We start from the raw sequence: 18,720 nt of genomic DNA, 5'->3' as shown, positions 1-18,720 counted from the left end.
AATTATCTGCACCGAAACTCATTTCTTTGAGTTGTTTTCAACGTGTAGCGCTTTGATTGCGATGACACCAGCCCGGGCTAGAACCACCCATATTGACAACAATGTGTCAAGAAGTGAGCCTACTCAGAGTTTCCCGCCAGCTCAGAACGTAGCTGTCCATCAAAACGCCATGACAAACAGCAATCACATCTCAAACAAATCAGGGAGTGTCGACACCCTGCAGGTCCGTGGGCGGGGCGGGACGAGGCAGCTCGCTACAAAACCCCAGCCGCCGCCGAGCCGAGGGTCAAGAACGCGCCGGCGGCCAGTCATGCTGTTCTCCGTTGTGCTCCTACTCCGCCCTGATCTATGCCTGTGCCTCGGCCAAAAGGTGAGCCTGAATGCGGTCCTCGTGTCAGGCGAGCCGACCGACGGGCCGCCGCCGCTGGCGTTCGAGGAGTCGGGCTTGGCCGAGACGCCGGCTGACTCCGAGCTGCTGGCCACCCTGGCCGGCGCCGACCGGTGCCTGTGCCAGCGGGCGTGCGCTGCGCGGCCGCGCTGCCTCAGCCTGGGCCACTGCCCGCCGCCAGCGTCCACACCCGGCTGTCGGTTGTACGGCCGGCGGGGCAACACAAGCAGCCGGCTGTCGGCGCCCGGCTGCGCGCTGCTGCTGCGGAGCCGCGCCGCGCGCCTGCATGACCAGTGCGCCGCCGACGCTGACTGCGCGCGGCTGGCGGCCGGCGCGCGCTGTCTGCAGCGCACGTGCCGCTGCCCACTGCCGCTGCTGGAGGCGGCCGGCGACTGCGTGCCACCCGAGCGGTACGACACGCGTACGGCCAACTGCAGCGGCGAGGCGATCTCCTGTGGCAGCACTGACTACCTAGCGTACGGCATCGTCACAGGCAAGTGGGAGCAAAAGTACCCGCAGTTGCTACAGCTGCGCTGCGTGCGCTTCGGCCCCGCGTTGGAGAAGATCATCACCGTGTCCAGCGGCAACGGCAAGGACAACCACCTGTTCGAGAGCACCGAGGGCGCTATTCACACCATCCGCCTGGCGAGCACCTGCGGCAGTGAGCCGCACTCTGCCGAGGCGCTCGCCGCCCGGCTCGGCCCGGCGCGCGCGCTCGCCGCCGCGGCAGGCGAGGAGCCGGCGGCGCTCGCCTGCAGCCTGGCCGCCGGCGAGGTGCTGACGGGCATCCACTGGCGCGCCAGCCCGCACGCCATCGCCCTGAGCATCACGTGCCGATGGCTGGAGGGCGACGCCAACTGAGCGGCCACCAACGGCTCGCCGCGGCAGGCGCACCGTTGCGACGACGGCGGCGGGACAGCGCAGACGGCGTCCGCTATGGGCGGGGCAGCGCGGACGGCGTCCGCTGCGGGCGGGGCAGCGCGGACGGCGTCCGCTGTGGGCGGAGCAGCGCGGACGGCGTCCGCTGTGGGCGACGCACACGACACCCGCGCCGCGAACAGCGGCGAGCGCACGTGACTCAGCCGGGACGCGGCGGGACTGAACGGCGCCGGAACGCTGCGCCCACAGCAGCGCCGACTGAGACCCACGGCCCTGGAAACGCTGGACGGACGCGGCGAAACAGACGCCAGACGCGCGAGGCGTCGGTGAACGGGGAGCCAGAGACAGCGACGGAGCAAGCGCCGATTCAATGGCCCGCTAACCTCGCACACAGCAGAGATCCACCCAAAAGACAACAGCGAGCGACCGCTTCGCCGCAGTGTACCAAGCTAGCGGAACGCCCGGCTTGACACGGAACCTTTCGAATCACTACGACCGCGAGCGGTGCACAGCCAGGAGCGGCGCACACACGTGACGTCAAGCGGACGCCATAATCTCGCCGTCAATAGCATGCGGATGAATGGAGTCCTGGACCCAAGGCATCCACGCCCAATCCACGTTGGAACTCAATACGTCTGGAGAGCCATTTCAAGGCCACACAGGGCTGCGCCCGGACGGTCCACACAATGGCGGGACACACAGCACAGGTAATGTTGCGTTTTTCTTGAGCCTATTTCAAAGCAACTGCTGGTAGAACTTGACGCACGTTTAAGGACGTACCAACGTTGCGGGTAGTCGTTCCCGTCACATACAACGTCACGAGACTGGTGAGTAAACCCTCGCTTTCTCAAGGAGCTTGTTCACCTCTGCTCTGTCAGTGGGCTTCAGAGCCCCCCTCCCCCCCCCCCCCCCTCTCCCGAGATCTGGAAACCGGGAGAGCTCCATCTCGCCATCTGGCGGGTGTGGCCGAACAATGCTGAATGTGCCTTTCACATGTCAAATTAGATCGCAGATGCGGATCACCGCGCGTCGGCCCACTCACGCTAGCCGTCTTCACCGTGTTGGTTCCCACGAATGCGGCCGTGTCCTTGAGGACGGCCCAGGCGGTGGTCGGGGCGGCTTTGAGCTGCCGCAGCAGGGCTGACTCGCTAGCCGCCGCCGTCGCCGCCGCCGAGTCGTCCTCGCAGTACAGGCCCCCTGGCGACAGACGCGTGACACGTTAGGTCGGCGCCGCCGCTGAGCGCGAGCTGCTGCATCCGTGACACAGAAACAAAATAAAATGAAAAATCGGCACCAGATTGGTTCTTAGCTGCCATGCATCTGACATGCCAGTGCGCGTGCGGACACCTGGCTTCACTTTCCAAGGCGCGTCGCGTCTTTGCGCAGTTCTCACTCGCTTCGTGTGTGCCTCGTCGCTGATGTACGCGCGACATAGCCGTCGGTACTGTAACACCAATACAGCGGGCCATGGTACGGGTGTCAGCAGGCGCGGGCGGTGCACTCACAAAACAGCGGGATGAGCAGCAGGAGCAGCAGCAACAGCAGCGGCAGCAGACACAGGCAGAGTCTCCGCCGGCCGCCACGGCCGGCCGCAGCGTCCGTCAGCAAGGAGCCGAACCCACCGGCGCCCGGCTGCCGCTTCCCGGCCGCAGAGCGCCGAGAGCCGGCCGCGCCGGGCCATACAGTGCGCCAGACACTACGGCCGGCTCCCGCCGCCGCCGCGCCGGTCCACTGCAGCCCGGTGCCGACAGCCAGCGCCGGGTTCAGGTAGTCGCTGGTGGTGCTGACGGCACTGGTGACGGTGCGCCAGCCGGACCGCACCATCGGCGCCGGGTTCAGGAAGTCGCTGGTGGCGGTGACGGCACTGGTGACGGTGCGCCAGCCGGACCGCACCACCGGCGCCGGGTTCAGGTAGTCGACCGTGGTGGTGGTGACGGTGTAGAGGGCGCTGCAGCCGGCGGCCAGGCCGCGGCCGGCGGCGCGGACCCACGTGACCGGGTTGAGACAGTGCATGACGGCTGACGAGCGGCGCGGGAGGTCGGCTGCCTCGCTGGTGGCGCGCGCCCAGGCCGACACGCGGCTGGACGCGGCCGTGTAGCCGACGGCAGCCAGCCGCACGGGGTTCAGGTACCACACCACGGCCGCCGCCGTGCTGGCGACGGCGACGACGGCGGAGGCGACGCGGCGCCCGGCGCGGCGCGGCAGCGAGAGCCGCTCCGGCGCCGGCCCCTGCGCCGCCGCGCCGCGCCGCAGCCAGTAGTGCGACTCGGTCAGGCTGGACGCCGTCCGCGCGGCCGGCGGCTGGCTCAGGCCGCGCATCCAGCGCCGGTAGTCGACCGTGTCGGCGGCGGGAGCGGCGGCGAGTGCGGCGTCGGGTGTCGGTGGCCTGTGCTGGCGCCGGAGCAGCCGGCGGCCGGCGCCGCTCGCCGCCAGCCACAGGTACGTGAACGGGTACAGCAGGGTGGTGACCACCGAGCGGGCGGTCCAGCCTGCAACGGCAGCAGCCAACGTCACAGGGCAGGACGGCTGGCACGCACCCAGAGGCTGACACCAGCTCAGCCAGAGCCGTGAATCATGAGTCGGTCACGAGGCAGATCCAAACAGACGCGGCCTTGCAAGTGCTCTTAGACGGTGGCCAATGTGCCGACGCCGGAAGATCGCAAGAAGTGCTTCAGGAACCTGGTGTTCAGCTCAAACGACGCGTGTGCAGACGCGCCCTAATCTGACAACAGTGCAAAAAGACGAATTCCCCATTAAGGTTAAAGATTAAACGTGACAAGTCAATAAACAGCCGCGAATAGCCCGGTCAGAACTAGGACAGACACGCAAAACATAACAAACACTGTCGCGTGCGGTTGGTGCTCACGGGTCTTTGTCTCGTGCGAGAGATAGCGCCCCGTCGCCAACGACTTGGAGACGTTGTTGTTCTCCATCTCGGCCCACTCCTCGTCTCCCGAGTCGGCGTCCAGGCCTCTGGAGATCTCGTACAACCCTCCTGGAATGATGATGATGATTTGGGTTTTGGGGCGCACCGACTACGTTGGTCATATGGCGCCCATAACCTCCTGGAAGAAGCGAGAGCGGGGCCGCAGGGCGACAGCGCGCCTCTCACCATCTGGGGGCAGCTCTCATCTCATTCAGGCCCGCCACTCTTCGCGGCGCGCCACTGCGGCTGTTTGGTCGGGGTGTATTGACACAAGCCCATCAGCTACCCCACTGTTTGTCTTCCATTATGAATAATCCATGGCATCAGAGCTCATGTGGGGCGATCTAATAATCTTACATGATGCAGTACGTCACAGATCAGTGACCGCAGAAGTAAATGCACAACCCTGTAAAAAAACGCAAAAACACGTTTTTCCAGTCTTACAATTTATCGATAGTCTCGGCGGTATGACGTCGCAGGCTGCTACCTAAAACTGGAAGCCACCAACGGGCACGTGAATCTCAAACACCTTTCGACTGCCAAAGGCAATTACTGACGGGAGCCACCAGCTGTCAGCCGACTTCTGGCTTCTAAACGTCAGCGAAGCGAGTCGGGCTCGGTAATGGGGATTTTACGCTGACTACGTGGGGATGGAAGGCAGCCCAGTACTGCGAGGGCCGACCGCTGCCCGCACAGTCCAGGGCCAGTCCGTGGTGAACGTCAGGTGACCAGAGGGTGCCAGGCGAGCCCACAGTCGGCAGTCGGTTGGCAGCGAGGACCGGTGCGCAGGCGGCTCGGAGTCATTCGGCAGAGGATGACGGACGGATGGGTGGGGGGCCGCCGTACAGACCGTCCGGAGCCAGTCTGTAGCGGGTATTCGGCGAGGAGAGGTCCGACGTTGGACTGGTGTCACCCTCGGCTCCGGAGATATGACGGGCGAGGTCGGCACAAGGCGCGCGAGAGATGGGAACGGTCGAGGCGCCCGCCGTCACACGCCCTGTAACGCAGGTCGAGCTGAACACCACGACGATGGGCGGGGCGACAAGGAGTCGGCGGGTCGGACCTCCCGTCACGACAGGCACGCTAACATTCAAAACAGACGGCGCGCCGGCCACTCCCCACGCCCCCACCTCGCCCCCACAAGCGCTGGCGCGCCGGGGAGCGGAGGGTGCCGACCTTTCGAGGCGGTGGAAACGCTGGTGGTAACGTGCGAGGTGACCTCCCGCCGAAAGCTGCGCACGGCTCTGGAGGACGCCAGCGTATCGAAGCGGTCTGCAAACATCACACATGCGAGTCAGCGGCACGCTTCTCTCGTCGGCTGGTGAGTCGGCGCGGTCGGTTGTGCCGGCTCGCAGCCGCAGCGCACTGCGGCACGCCTCCGTGTTAACCTGGTGTCGATCCGTCTAAACTGGGTCGACGCCATTGTTAGCTCGCACAGCGGCGACCTTCGCCGTCGACGTCCGTAAACAAAACACGAAGACCGTGGCGTAGCCATCCGCAAGCCCGCAGCGACTGATTTATGCGTGAGGCGCACCTCAGGTGGCAGCCAACCAAAGCGTTGCGTGCACGTTTGGGATGCCTGCCAACTGGCAGCCTGACAGACAAATACGCGTCAACTCCCTACTCATCACGCATCGCACTTAAAAAAGCGACAGCACACACAAGTAACACCACAGCGAAGTCCCCAGCCCAGCGGCGCCGAGTGCGCCTTCTGAGGCCGCCCGGGTGTCTGCCAGCGTCCGCAGCCGCCGGCTGCCCGCTCACCGAGCGCCGGCGTGCTCCCCGGAGAGTGCAGGCAGCGGCGCGACATGTTAGGCGGCGTCACCCGCTCCGGGCTGATGACGTTGTAGCTGACGCTGCGCGCGTACGTGTAGTCCGTCTTGGGCTTACTCCTGAAACAGCGGCGGGCGTCAGCGGACGGTAATGGCGGGTGCCGGTGCGCTGGGGGCGCCTCCAGATCAGCACCGCAGACTGACTGACGTTCTCCAGAGAAGCTGGACGCCGTTCTAAGGAATCGCGCGATAGTTAGCTGTTAGTGTTTGTAAATCTCTTCTACAAAGAGCCAGGACATTCACACGGCAGTAGCGCATGAAGGAAATATTACCCCATGTTCTACCTTAGCGATGGAAACCTCCCACACTTTATACGGCGCAATAAGTGATAACAAACTAAAACAGAGTACCACTTACCTCATAACACCTGACATTTACACGGGCGTTATCATACAAGCGCCCCCCCCCCCCCCTCCCCTGACCCCGCAGTCCCCGTCTGTTGGCCGCCGAACGGGTGACGGGCATCAGCACCGGCGGCCGTGAGGCTGCGCCGCGTACATGAACTCCTCAAACTCCTCGTCGCTGCTGTAGGCCAGGTACTCCTTGAGCGCGGGGTCGATAGCCTGCCGGCCGCTGGTCCGGTGTGACCTGCGGCCGTGGCTGGTGACCTCGGCGGCGCCGGACCGCGCCGCCGGGCGCAGCCGCGGTGCCGACGCCATCGCTACCGACGCCTGCCGACACGGGCCACGCTCTGAGGCGCTCGCACCCTCACCAAGCGGCTAGAGGACGGTGGTCAGCGTCACGTATAAGCATAGGAGAAGCAGACAGAAGGAGAGCACGGTCTGAGAGCAGCGGCGGGGAACGAGAAAAATACCGAAGCAAGAAGGGTTTGGCTGGTAGGCGATATCGTTCGGGACCCGCAAGGGTTTATCGGTATACGACGACCCGGCAGCAATGTTTGAACTCCAAAAAGTACAACAACAAAAAAAAAACGCTGGACTCGGCTGCAAGACCGGTAAAAGCTATCACGCAACAACAAGGCACCGCAGCGATGAGCTTTCCGATTTCAGCATTGCTTGTATACTACCTCATCTTCAGAAAGCATGGATAAATTTGTCCGATGAAACCGGATCATACATTTATACCACTAACGGCATTCGCCAGACCTGCGAAAGCATTATGTTGACCAGAGATACAGACAGTCCAGTCTGGTTTGTCGAGCACGGCTTAACGCAAACGGTGGCCATCCTCGGTACCAGTGAGGTCAGAGCAATACGTTCGCAAACAAACGTGCGTGTTTTCGCATAGGCGGTCTCCACTTTGTACGCGTCATCACATTTGCAACATGAGCGCTTGCGAGAGCGTCGGAAAAGCGTCCCCACAAGTGCTGCTCGCGGAGCGTACCGTGCTAGAGGTGGAGACGGTCGAGAGGGCATTGATTTTACTGAGCGTGACAGTCTCTACACTGTTGCTCTTATTAGACGTCCGTCGATTTCTGGAGCTGAAACAGAGCACCGGAAAGGCGTTAGATAAACTACTGCCAAGCATAGATTAGTAAAGCGTCTGATGAAATATTCACAACTTGTGTATAAGCCGTTATGTAGTTAGCGAACGGAGCAACCGCGACCAGCCCAGCCATACGTCGTGAGTGGAAACACCAAGCACACCAGAGTAGCAAGCCATTTCAAGACAGCATCCGACCAGCACATCCCGCCGCAAATTCGCTCGCGTATGGCGGCAATTTCACCCAGCATTATTACTAAACAATAGCGGATGGAGCAGTCCGGTTAGCGTATCCCGCCGCCCCCATCCCCACCCGTCAGCGTGGCATGAGTTTGATATCTGCCTTGACCACGGCGCCCGGTGTTTTCCCCGACGTCGACCTTCGTATGACCGCTCGCAGCGCGACGGTCATTCCCAGCCGCCGAGCACGTGAAGCTCCACACACCCTTGTCAGTTGAACCCGACGTGAGACCCCGGCCAACACTACACAAGCGATTCACGAGAGCACGATCGGTGTGGGGCACACTGAAATGGCACCACTCAACGGTTGTTGTTCAGAGGAACACCTGTGCTCGGTACGGATCTGACGCTCCTTACTCATAACAAACGCATCACTGATGACCAGCCCTTTGCCAACGAACAGGAGAAATGTGAGAGCACGTGAGCAAATAATTCAATGCTTTCCACGCTCTTGCAAGACGACTGACGCTGCAATTTGAATGAAAATCGCCGTTATGCCTGACCTTTTGCACGTGTAGCCATTACGACGGGATCCTTGGACAATCTGGGCAGAGCACAGTAATCATGCCATGGGTAAAAGCAGCCTGTAATCATACATCTCCACACTCGCGATAAAAACCGCAGTTCCACAAGCGGACGCCGATAAGCATTGTGCGACAACACGCAGCAGATGCGCCCTATAAACAGAACTGCAAAAACAACTGAAGTGGTAGCACGCCGGCGTTTGAGGGTAGAAAGCTATTTCTGTCTCGGTGTTGTCGGCAAGAACTGACACAAAAACGCCAGCACATTTCTCCCGGTTCGCAGGGGCCATCTCTCACACGCCAGCGGCGTTTGGCATGCCGACAAACGACACCCAGCCTGCCCACATGTCCCGACAGATGTCGGGCGGCGTCGCCCCGCGATCCTGCCGCCGACGCACACCGCCGACCACGATACTGCTGACACAAAGAACGATCGATACGCACAGTCCAACGTCCTGGTCGCCGGCTCGGTCTGCACCCGGTCCACGTACCCCATCACAGGACCGCGGAGCACCTCAGACTGGTCAGGCCAGCCTGTGGTGACTCGCTACAGGCCGCACCGTTCACTCGGCACCGTCGGCGGCAGCTGGCCGTCGTACTCGAGCGTAGCGGGGGCGGCCCGGGGCAGCGTACGCCCGCGCGTCACAGCGGCACCGTCGTCGGCGGCGGTGCGCGCCCACCAATGGCCGGTTGGTGGCCCCACCTGGGCCGGCCCGGCAGGGGGAGTTACGCGCGCGCCGGCGGCCATGGCCGCCGGCCAGCACGGCCGTCCGGCCGCTGGCGGCGTCGGCGCTGGCGCCGGCTCAAGACAAACGGTCAACGGACCGGCGCGGCGCGAGCGCGGCGGCTCGGCGCGCGCCCGGAGCCGACCAGAGCGTCACCTCTCCTCTGCAGCCCGCCTGGGACCGGCCCGGCCGACAAACATCTTAGAGCTGGTCACCGCTGGGGCCGTACATGACGCAGCTGAATGAGACGCGCAGTGCGACAGGCTCGTCCGGCTGACAGGAGAGCGGCGGCCGAGCGAGCCCGGCGTGCCACCGGCGATGGAGCCAAACGGCGAAACAGCGCGGCCTGCAGGACCCCCGCCGGACCGCCGGCAGGGGAGGGGGGCGGGCAGGGCATGCCCCCACCGAGCGTCGCCATGCAGTCCGGTCCGGCGGCCTGCAGCCGCCCAAGGTCGGTTGATCGGGGACGCGGCGTCCACGCCGGCCAGCCGGACCGCCCACAGCCGCCGACCGCCGCCGGAACCGGACGGCGCAGGCCCGGCCGCCGCCGCCGACACGGCAGCTCGGCAGGCGGGCAGCGGAGACGCGACAGTGCGCTGTTGGCTCCGCTCCGCACCTGGCCAACACCTGTCACGTGGCGGCCGAGCGCTTCTGGCACGACCGCGGGATAAGAAAAGGCATGAGTGCTGGGTTTGGCCTTCATTCAAAATGGCTCCTTCTGCCTTCGAAAAATGCTACATCAGAGGCAAAAGATCTTGAAAAAGGCTCTGCTCCCAACAACACTATCAAAGAGTGACAGGGTCCGACCGCGCACAGCGTACATGGCTCAAACACAACGCAGCCAATACAGGAGAGCCTATAGAGAACGCGCCAGGGTACCGATGGCGCAGTGGTCAACACGTATGCGTTAATACTGCACGTCTGAGAAACCAGAGATACGGGGTTCGATTTTCCGCGGTGCCCGTCTTGCCTGCCAGCATGACACGCAGGCGACGCCATAGAGCCTGAGCAGCTGAGTGCGTCGTAAAGCCCCAACGACGACGACAGAACGCGCCAGCCACACCCTACCGTCCACTCTTCCACTTCCAACCATCGAACACGCGACCGCACCCGGTGGTCCGGCTCTCATCGTGCCTGACGCGCGGACTGAATCGAACCTGATACACGCGCCGGATGCGTAACGAACACAGCCGTGCGCCAGACTTGACGAGGCGTCGAGCTCATAAAACGCTCAAGGTCAATCAGTACGGACAGCGCCGGGCCGAGGCCCCGGGTCGGCCAGCGACTGCAATGTGCGCAGCAGGCGACGCCAGGTGAAGGGCAGCGGAACATGGTGGCGGGGGGGGGGGGGCGGGGTTACAGATCAGCACAAACCGAGACGCCCAGACGGGCGCAGCAGCCCAGACCAGACGACAGCGTTGAGGGACGGCGTACGGGACGCATTCAACACCGCTTTGACTTCGGCGTCGCCCCGGCCACCCGCATTTCAGCTCGCCAGCGACTGTCATGTACAGCAACCTCCGTCATCCGCCGCAGAAGTGCTCTCCCCCGCAAACAAGGCGCTCCGTGAGCGACCGCGCTCGACTCGAGCAGCGGCGGCCGGCGTCACCGCCGCGCGAGAGCCGCCGCGCCGCGCTAAGCCGGCGCTGCCGCCGACCGCCGGCCGGCGCACGGCAAACAGCCGCGGCACGCCGGCCGGCGGTGACGTCATCCCCCCCCCACACACACACATACCGGCCGCGCGCCCGGCCCGGGTGACGTCACCAGGGCCGCCCACGCGACGGCCGGCTCTCCGTGCGGACAGGATTGACGGCAGGCGGGCTGGCGAGGGGGCGGGGGGGGGGGGGGGCAGTACGGCGGCGCGGTGCACCATCCGACGCGGACCACGCACGCCGCAGAGTTATGGGTCGAGCGGGCCTGCGTATGTGGCAACGCAGACCGGCATGACTAAGCGGAACGGGCCCGCCGCTGGCCCGGTCCCCACTGTATTGCTAAGGCTGCCACGGGCGCCGCGGTCATCTCCCAGCGCGGGGACCAGCGACCAGCGATAATGCGGTCACGGCACAACGTCATCGCGTGGGGGCCCTCTCACTGGAGCTGATGCGCAGCCGATCAGAAGTGTGTTTGAGGAGCAGGGGCACGTCTTCCCGCCATGTTTGCGGCTAGGGTATGGTCAGATTACTCGCCCCAGCAGCGCGGCCCCAGAGCACGTAACGGGCAGAACCGGACGTGAAGCTTTACCCTTCCGAGCCCCGCAACAGCTCGGTGTCGGACGCCACCTGATACTGGCCCGGTCAACGGAGGCTAACCGAACGGCATCTCCGCGCGGGTGCCGCTGCTGCAGGCCCTGCCTCCCTCGCTCCCTCTCCCGCAGCGGGGTCCGCCTCCCGGGCGACCCTCTGCCCGGCCGCCGGCGGACAGGAGCGTCCCCGGCTCGGCGTCCGTCGCTTGCCGAGAGGTGCCGGACGCCGCCACCGTACCCGGCGACCCGACGCCGGCCAATCCTGACATCCGCCCGAACCGGCCTGTGGCGGAAGGGGGCGCTGCAGGCCTGGGGAGCCGTCACTGATCAGGACGGCTTCAACGGTGTGATCCCGGCAGCGGGAGCCGTCATCGCGGCACGACTCTGCGAGGGTCAACCGCGACCGCCGGCTGTCGGCGTGCACCCTTCAGATTCCGCGCCATCGTGTTAAGGGCGCCTTCGGCTGAATTACAAGGTCGGTCGGACGATTCCTTGTCGAACACTGAACGGATGGCCTTTGCCAGATAAAACCCAGCCATCACACACCCGAACCGACCCAATATTTCACTTCTCCGGAGCATGTTGGAAGCTTGAAATACTATTCTGGCAGCACTATCAAACTGCTAACATCCAATCTCCATCCCGGCATCATCCACTCATCATCTCCAGTCTGTGATCAAACAGCACATCTCCACACGGAACCTCATCCTGGTTCACGAGCGGCGGCGTCCACCCCTCCGTTGAGCCGTACTTCCGGCGCCGGCCGCCGGCGGGCGCCATTTGAGCGGCCTGGCGGGGAGGCCGTCTGTGGAGCGGCGATCAGCCGCCAGCCAGCCGACAGCGGCGGCCGATCTCGGCAGGAGGCCGGCCGATCCAGGGCATCCCGGCCGCCGCCCGCCCGGCCCACTTCGCCCGCGCCGCCGGAGGTAGGCGGCGGCGGCTACGCGTGCGCACGCATAACGGGCTGGCCGGGCTCGGGGCGGGCGAGGCGGCCGGTTCTCGCCGACTCTCCCGGACGCTGGGTGGGGCGTGCGATGCCGCCTGGCGTCAGACGATAGACACTGGTCCGGAGCGCGTCGACCGAGGCGAGCTGTAGCCCCACACGTGGGAGACTCCACCAGCCGCCGGCCGGCCCGCCCCGCCAGCAGGCCAGTCCGAAGCGGCAGCAGTGCGGCGTCGCCGGCCGCACCCGCCCGGCGTCCGCTGGCCGGCGGCCCGTCGGCCGGCGCCGCCGCTCAGCCAGGCGCCTGCACCAGGCCACCGCCGCGCCCTACTGAGCAGTGACTCACCGCGTCGGGCCGACGCTCGGGTCGCGTGTGTTGACAGTGTCACATACACATGACAACACACCGCCGATGGCGCCACCACGCCGGCCGCTCACCGACTCTGCGGTGAACTTACACACAGCGCATGAATCACGGTCGTCGATTCACGGTGGCAGGCAGTCACCGTTTCACGGTCCCTCGTGGTAGCGTCTACTGCAGAAAGTACGTAGTTGCGGGCGTGAGCTGCGCCAGCCAGGAGTAGGGTATGATTGAGATGGGCGGCAGGGCGATGGAGATTCAAAACTCTAAACGGCATCGCGCGCGGAGCGATCTCCCACCGCATGCCATTTGGTCGCTGCGCGGTTCGTCGCATGCCGCCGCCCACACCGCATGCCGTGTGGTCGCTGCGCGGTTCGTCCCGCCCACACCGCATGCCGTATGGTCGCCGCGTGGTCCGTCCCACCCAACGAGCCGATCCTGCATGTCGTCGCCGTCGCTTGCTGGGCGCATAGTCCTGATACGGCGCACGGACACCTTAACGGTCGATCCTGACTGATACCGGCCTCGCCTCGATCATCCCTCGTGCGCGAGGGCTGCGAATGCTGTCATTCAACACTTGCTATGAATGCGGCCCACCTCACGAAAGTTCGCTGTGCCCTGACAATTGTTAAGTTCCGAAACCCAAACGTCGGTTAGCGCACCTTCACGCAGTACTTCAAGCAGTCTCAAACCCCACACCTTCCTTGGTAACAGTTTGTTCATGTTCCAAATACGTTTGCACGTAGTCGAGTTTCCTGACAGGACAGCAAGTGCAAGAGAACCAGCCTCATCCCACTTCTCGCAGCCGCCAGCGCCCAGCCCGATGGGCAAGCCCGGTTTAGGTCGGACCTCGCGCCACCTCTCGTCGCTCCGCCCCCGTCCAGCTCACCCGTCGGTGCCGGTCACTCGTCGCCTCTCCCCCCCCCCCCACGCCCCCTCAGGACTCACCTCCTGGACACGTATCGCGGCGGCGTGGCGGTGCGCTCCCGCACGTACACGTGCTCGGCGCCGTCGCAGTAGCACCCGGCGCCGCCAGGACAGTGCGAGCGCAGAAATGGCTCGTCGCCCATGGTGCCGGCCCGCGTCCGCTCGTCGGGCACTCCGGGTCGGGCAATCACACCCCGGTCACGCGCGCACTCGGCGCCACGCACAGCACTCCGAGACACTCTCAGACGCTCCCAGAGACAGGGCGGCGCCGCTCACTGCGCGGCACGACTCCGGGTATAACTGAGCGGGAGTCGCGCCGCGCGTCCTCGATGGCGGTTCCAGGTTTGGTCGACAGGTGGCAGCAGCCTCCCGTCAGGACCGACTGCAAGCACGGAGAGGCCGGTCAGCAGAATGTGAAGCGTGGTAACCGTCTGATCGCTGGCCGCATGGGCTCTGTCCGGTGCGAGCCAGTGTACGCTGCCGACAGCTTCCGGCTGCCGTGGCAGTTGAGTGTTCAAGCTGTTGTTCGGCTGGCTGTTCAGTCAGCTCACGGCATGACGCTCAACACGAGGCTCGGAGAAGGGCTCGATCGGGCCAGTGAGCCGTCAATGCTCTCACACGCCTCTTCCACCACGCAACCAAGTGCTACCAAACGTTGATAAACCGTCATCCACAACGAGTCAACCCAATGGTGTGCGCTTGCACGATAAAAATAAATATCGTCATACAGATAGATCAAAAGGGGCAACGATCCACAGACGCACGAAGCTTGGTGAAAGAACATGTATCAAACGAAACGAAATTTACTTCATCGCTCATTGCAGCAACCAGGATCGCATTTTTCCGTTTGTCTCAAAGCTTTCCCTTTGTCTCATTTTATTATTTGCAACTGGTGGCACCCAAGATTGACGGATTTCAAGCTGGTGTTCCTAAATGTCATAAAAATTTCCACCTCGTGTCCCTGCGCATCCTAACCCATGTCATGTATTCTGAACCAAAACATTACCCAAAGTTATCCCACGCCTCATCAAAACTCTACTCCATGAAATCCTGTTCACCACTTCTTCGTGGCAAATTAAGGAATAATTACGTTCCTTGGATACCTCCCTACGCACAATACAATGTCACACAAATTACCGAAAGGCGGACACAGCGAACAAACAGTATTACCAGCTTCTACTGATTTCATATTCTTGCCGTCCTCCTCAACGTCACGTGACTTATACATACCAGGGTGCTTCCCCGCGTTCTATCACATCATTGGCACCTGATACCCACTTCTGGGCCCAAATTTACGTGAATGCTAACATGACCCACACTGCGAGACGGGGCGAAGCGTCGAGCCCAGCAGCGTGACATACCCAACACTGGTGTTTAGCCCGGCCACGTACGCGACGTCTTGTGGCAGTAAGGCAAGCATAGGACGGGTATCAGCTCCCAATAAATTAGCTCGCCTCATTACGCTTATAACAGGTCATCAAAAACTCAAACTACTCTGCATCATCACAGTCCACATCCACAATTTGTCACTGGATGTGAGACGAGCCGACTAGCGTGCTGCCTTAGGGACGCTGTGTTACATATCATGCTCTGTTCAATTCGCACACCTAGCCACGCATCGTATCATCATTGGGGCTTTACCACGAACTCAGCTGCTGAGGCCACTGGCGCTGCCTGCCTCTCACCCTGGCACGAAAAGCAGGCGCCACGTGGAATCGAACCCCGTAACCCTGGTTTCCCAGACGTGCACTGGCTGAAGGCAATGCTTCACATTTGAAGATATTGAAGCATGCATACGATATGCGACAAACTCGCTTATGGCTTTAAGTAAGCTTTTTTAAGTGGAAATGACTGCTCTAGACAGCACAGCTCTCTGTTGAGTAAATACGTCCTCAATGCATCATGGTTTGATTATGTCATTGTACCTTGCACAACATTGACTGGGAGCCAATTGACGGCCGTTGTATCTGGAAATCGCGCCCACAAACGCCAAATACGAATGCCTCGATAATCATATTCCCTTGGCCTTGATCGCCGCATGGGTTATGGAATGACAGGATTTGAATGTTGTTATTATTACGTCATGAATGCCAGGGTGACTTTGAAATATTCTCCCCGATACACCTTTCCCCATTTTCGCGGGCGTGTGGCTCAGAAACTAGAACGACTCGGGTCTAAAGAAGAGCAAGATTGAGAACAGCGCCGAAAGGTCAGTTCAAAACCCCATGTAAATGTGGAACACCCCAGTTAATGCATACTCTTCAATGCTTCTTTCGCCCGCGGATTTATCAGGTACATGCTTACGTAAAGGGACCTAAAATGTTGTGTGCATCTAAAACCAGTAACGTGACATATCGTATCATATCGTATCGTATCATATCGTGACATATCGTGCTCCTTGTCATGTGTGCGGGTGTGGATGCGTGTGTTACATTGGGGAGGCGCGAGGGCTTCAAACACTCCTTCGCCAAAGCATCAATCAGCGGGACATAAAGAACATCCGTGGGCTATCCTAAATCCATTCACGATACCTCACTGGACACTGGGCCACTCGATTAACAACGTGAAATACGTAAACTTCGAGAGTATAGAGCAAAGACGTGGTATATGGGAGGCTCAGAAAGAGGAGGTGAATTTACATGTTGGAAGCATCAAAACTTCAAGAGAAACTGAGCTTAAACCAATAACTAGTGTGCAAAATGTCTTAAAACGTGTGCTTAGCCGGGGCTGTCCCCCAACCAAACGAACCTGTGTCGATTACTTAAATTGTGGGAAGTGGAAACAACTGTTTGCCCAAGCTGATACAGGTTTCAATCAAACTGAACCAAAGAAGTGATTTAAGAAGCCTATGAGGAGAGAGAAAGAGAGAGAGAGAGAGAGAGAGAGAGAGAGAGAGAGAGAGGGCGAGGGCGAGGGCGAGGGCGAGGGCGAGGGCGAGGGCGAGGGCGAGGGCGAGGGCGAGGGCGAGGGCGAGGGCGAGGGCGAGGGCGAGGGCGAGGGCGAGGGCGAGGGCGAGGGCGAGGGCGAGGGCGAGGGCGAGGGCGAGGGCGAGGGCGAGGGCGAGGGCGAGGGCGAGGGCGAGGGCGGGGCGAGGGCGAGGGCGAGGGCGAGGGCGAGGCGAGGGCGAGGGCGAGGGCGAGGGCGAGGGCGAGGGCGAGGGCGAGGGCGAGGGCGAGGGCGAGGGCGAGGGCGAGGGCGAGGGCGAGGGCGAGGGCGAGGGCGAGGGCGAGGGCGAGGGCGAGGGCGAGGGCGAGGGCGAGGGCGAGGGCGAGGGCGAGGGCGAGGGCGAGGGCGAGGGCGAGGGCGAGGGCGAGGGCGAGGGCGAGGGCGAGGGCGAGGGCGAGGGCGAGGGCGAGGGCGAGGGCGAGGGCGAGGGCGAGGGCGAGGGCGAGGGCAAGGGAACAAAAGACATATATTATATTGTGTGTGTGTGTGCATATACCCTGCACCTGCTCCACTCCCGCAATGTCAAGAAAAGAAAACAACATTTTTGACACCATCCGCCAAGAGCACTGGTACCAGATTTGCCCGCAGCCTTCAACCAATCTGAGTTGCTCATGGCTTATATTGAACAACACTTACAATATTTGTAGACGAATAGAACAGTAGAACAGTCAACACCAGTCGTGTGACTATTAGGCCTCCTCATTGTCATGCTGGTGTCAGTAAAATAAGCGGTGACCGGGAAACAAGCTACAACCCACTCAATAACAAGATTAATGCTTCAACCAACGCACTTAATTCACGCACTTAGCTGTCACCCCACACCTAAAATACTCCAATGACTTATCGCTTTTGATGCTCCTTGATGTGTCTGGAATGATGCAGTCACTTTGGATTTAAAAAAGAGCTATGGCTGACATTCCTATGGGCAATGGCAGGCACTGCAACCTTGGCCCAGCCATAATGCTCATTGTTAGTAATTTCACTCCTCACCCTACACCCCTCATTGTTAGTAATGATACTGCGATGTTGGTTTTTGCTTTGACTACCCTGCTCCTCCAGCATGGTCTAAGACCTTTTCAGCACCAATTTCTGTGGATTTCTTGTTGAAATGTTTTATTTGTCTTTCTAGTTGTTTCCTCAATGAGGACACAACTATGAAGGTACTTGTGCAAGATTAACATCAAAATGCTTTCATAGGCAGTGTTTCAGTGGCGTGGTTGGAAGTTTAGGCAGTAAACAGTTGCTGTTGATTTCCAGCACACTAGTTCAACTGCTTAATATCATGATTATTGGTGTGTGCCTTGATGGATTCGACACATATAGACACTTCATCGCAAAAAGCTGGCAGACAACCAACATTCACCAGGCTGCATTTTCAGTGGTTCACAAAAAAACAAATACCTGCCGAAGACAGCTACTGCTTCCTTTATCACATGTACTTACCATGATAAGTGGCATGTGGACCTTTTGGCACTTAATCCATAGGCAATTCATATAGATAATACAAATTATTGTTTTTCACGCACAACATAAGTTAGAGACAGCCCCATAAATTGCATGCCAGACATTTTAATCCAAATGAAATCATTGGGTAGCAGATAGTAATTTGAATCAATGCAAGATGGGCATCAAGTAGCTTTAAGCATTTGTATTGCCACAGATCTCACAGACTTTGACGGCCTGCTAAACCGCACTTACCAGCGAAACTGGAACTTCTCGCCAAGAACTTTGGGCCTCGGGCGTTTGCGTAGAGGCCTACAGCAACGTCTTCGGTGGCGGTTTTGCTCCACGCGCACCAAATCAAGGCACCAAACCCTCGCTCGGCGGAGACACCGCCTTCGATGCTTGAATCACTAGAAGACAGGGCAGCAGGCCCTCTACTTCCAGGGCCTTAAAGTATCCCATCCCCCACCCACCCAACGCTTCTATTCAAAAACTGCAAAAAATTGGATGGCCTTGTATTGTCAGTCAGCTGGCCTAGTAGGAAACATGTCTGTGGTAGGTAGGTAAACTGTGGTAGGTAAACTAGCAGCTAGTTGAATTGGAATAGTGCCACTAAAGGGAAGGTCTCGAATTACTGCATTTGTTGGAACGCGCGCAAAACAAATGTTTTACTTTGCACGGCAGAACTAAGGGCGTAGTTGCGTTCTAAATTTGGTAGACTTCCCTTCATTTGGGCTAGGGTCCCGCAACTTTGAAAACAATGCGGGTCGAATCAAGGGCGAGCGCTGTTTGTTAGCGTGTTTTGGGGGCTTCGTTGGACCACTTTTCGCTTTCCAGCTCCCTTCATCCAAGTCACATGGGGATATGTACCTCATAAGTTTTGCACAAACAAATTGGTGGC

At 60.8% G+C, this 18,720-nt stretch overlaps 1 protein-coding gene across 1 annotated transcript; it reads right to left on the bottom strand.

The window, feature by feature from the left end:
* Window positions 1–1,893: 1,893 nt before the first annotated feature.
* On the bottom strand, window positions 1,894–18,279 carry LOC119092959 (uncharacterized). The gene is made up of 12 exons (XM_037215856.1): window positions 18,075–18,279; window positions 13,452–13,812; window positions 7,370–7,466; window positions 6,524–6,696; window positions 5,958–6,085; window positions 5,370–5,465; window positions 5,044–5,190; window positions 4,134–4,262; window positions 3,516–3,756; window positions 2,992–3,131; window positions 2,310–2,464; window positions 1,894–1,902 (listed from the first exon to the last, which is right to left on the bottom strand). Exons 2-12 carry the CDS (start codon window positions 13,571–13,573, stop codon window positions 1,894–1,896), a joined length of 1,437 nt encoding a protein of 478 aa, XP_037071751.1. The 5' UTR covers window positions 13,574–13,812; window positions 18,075–18,279.
* Between the last annotated feature and the right edge of the window lie 441 nt (window positions 18,280–18,720).

Source organism: Pollicipes pollicipes, unplaced genomic scaffold, assembly GCF_011947565.3.
Source record: "Pollicipes pollicipes isolate AB1234 unplaced genomic scaffold, Ppol_2.1 Scaffold_3718;HRSCAF=4362_pilon_pilon_pilon, whole genome shotgun sequence".
Taxonomy (NCBI): Eukaryota; Metazoa; Arthropoda; class Thecostraca; order Pollicipedomorpha; family Pollicipedidae; genus Pollicipes; species Pollicipes pollicipes.
This window is presented reverse-complemented; position numbering and strand designations above follow the sequence as displayed.

Bases quoted from the DNA above. Each gene is read 5' to 3' on its own strand.
- LOC119092959 (XM_037215856.1), bottom strand. From the start codon at position 13,573: ATGGGCGACGAGCCATTTCTGCGCTCGCACTGTCCTGGCGGCGCCGGG. The intron at 5,466-5,957 runs GTGAGCGGGCAG...TGATGTTTGCAG, and splicing joins GGGGAGCACGCCGGCGCTCG to ACCGCTTCGATACGCTGGCG. The intron at 2,465-2,991 runs GCGCGGCGGCGG...GTCTGTCGCCAG, and splicing joins CACCGGGCTGCAGTGGACCG to GGGGCCTGTACTGCGAGGAC.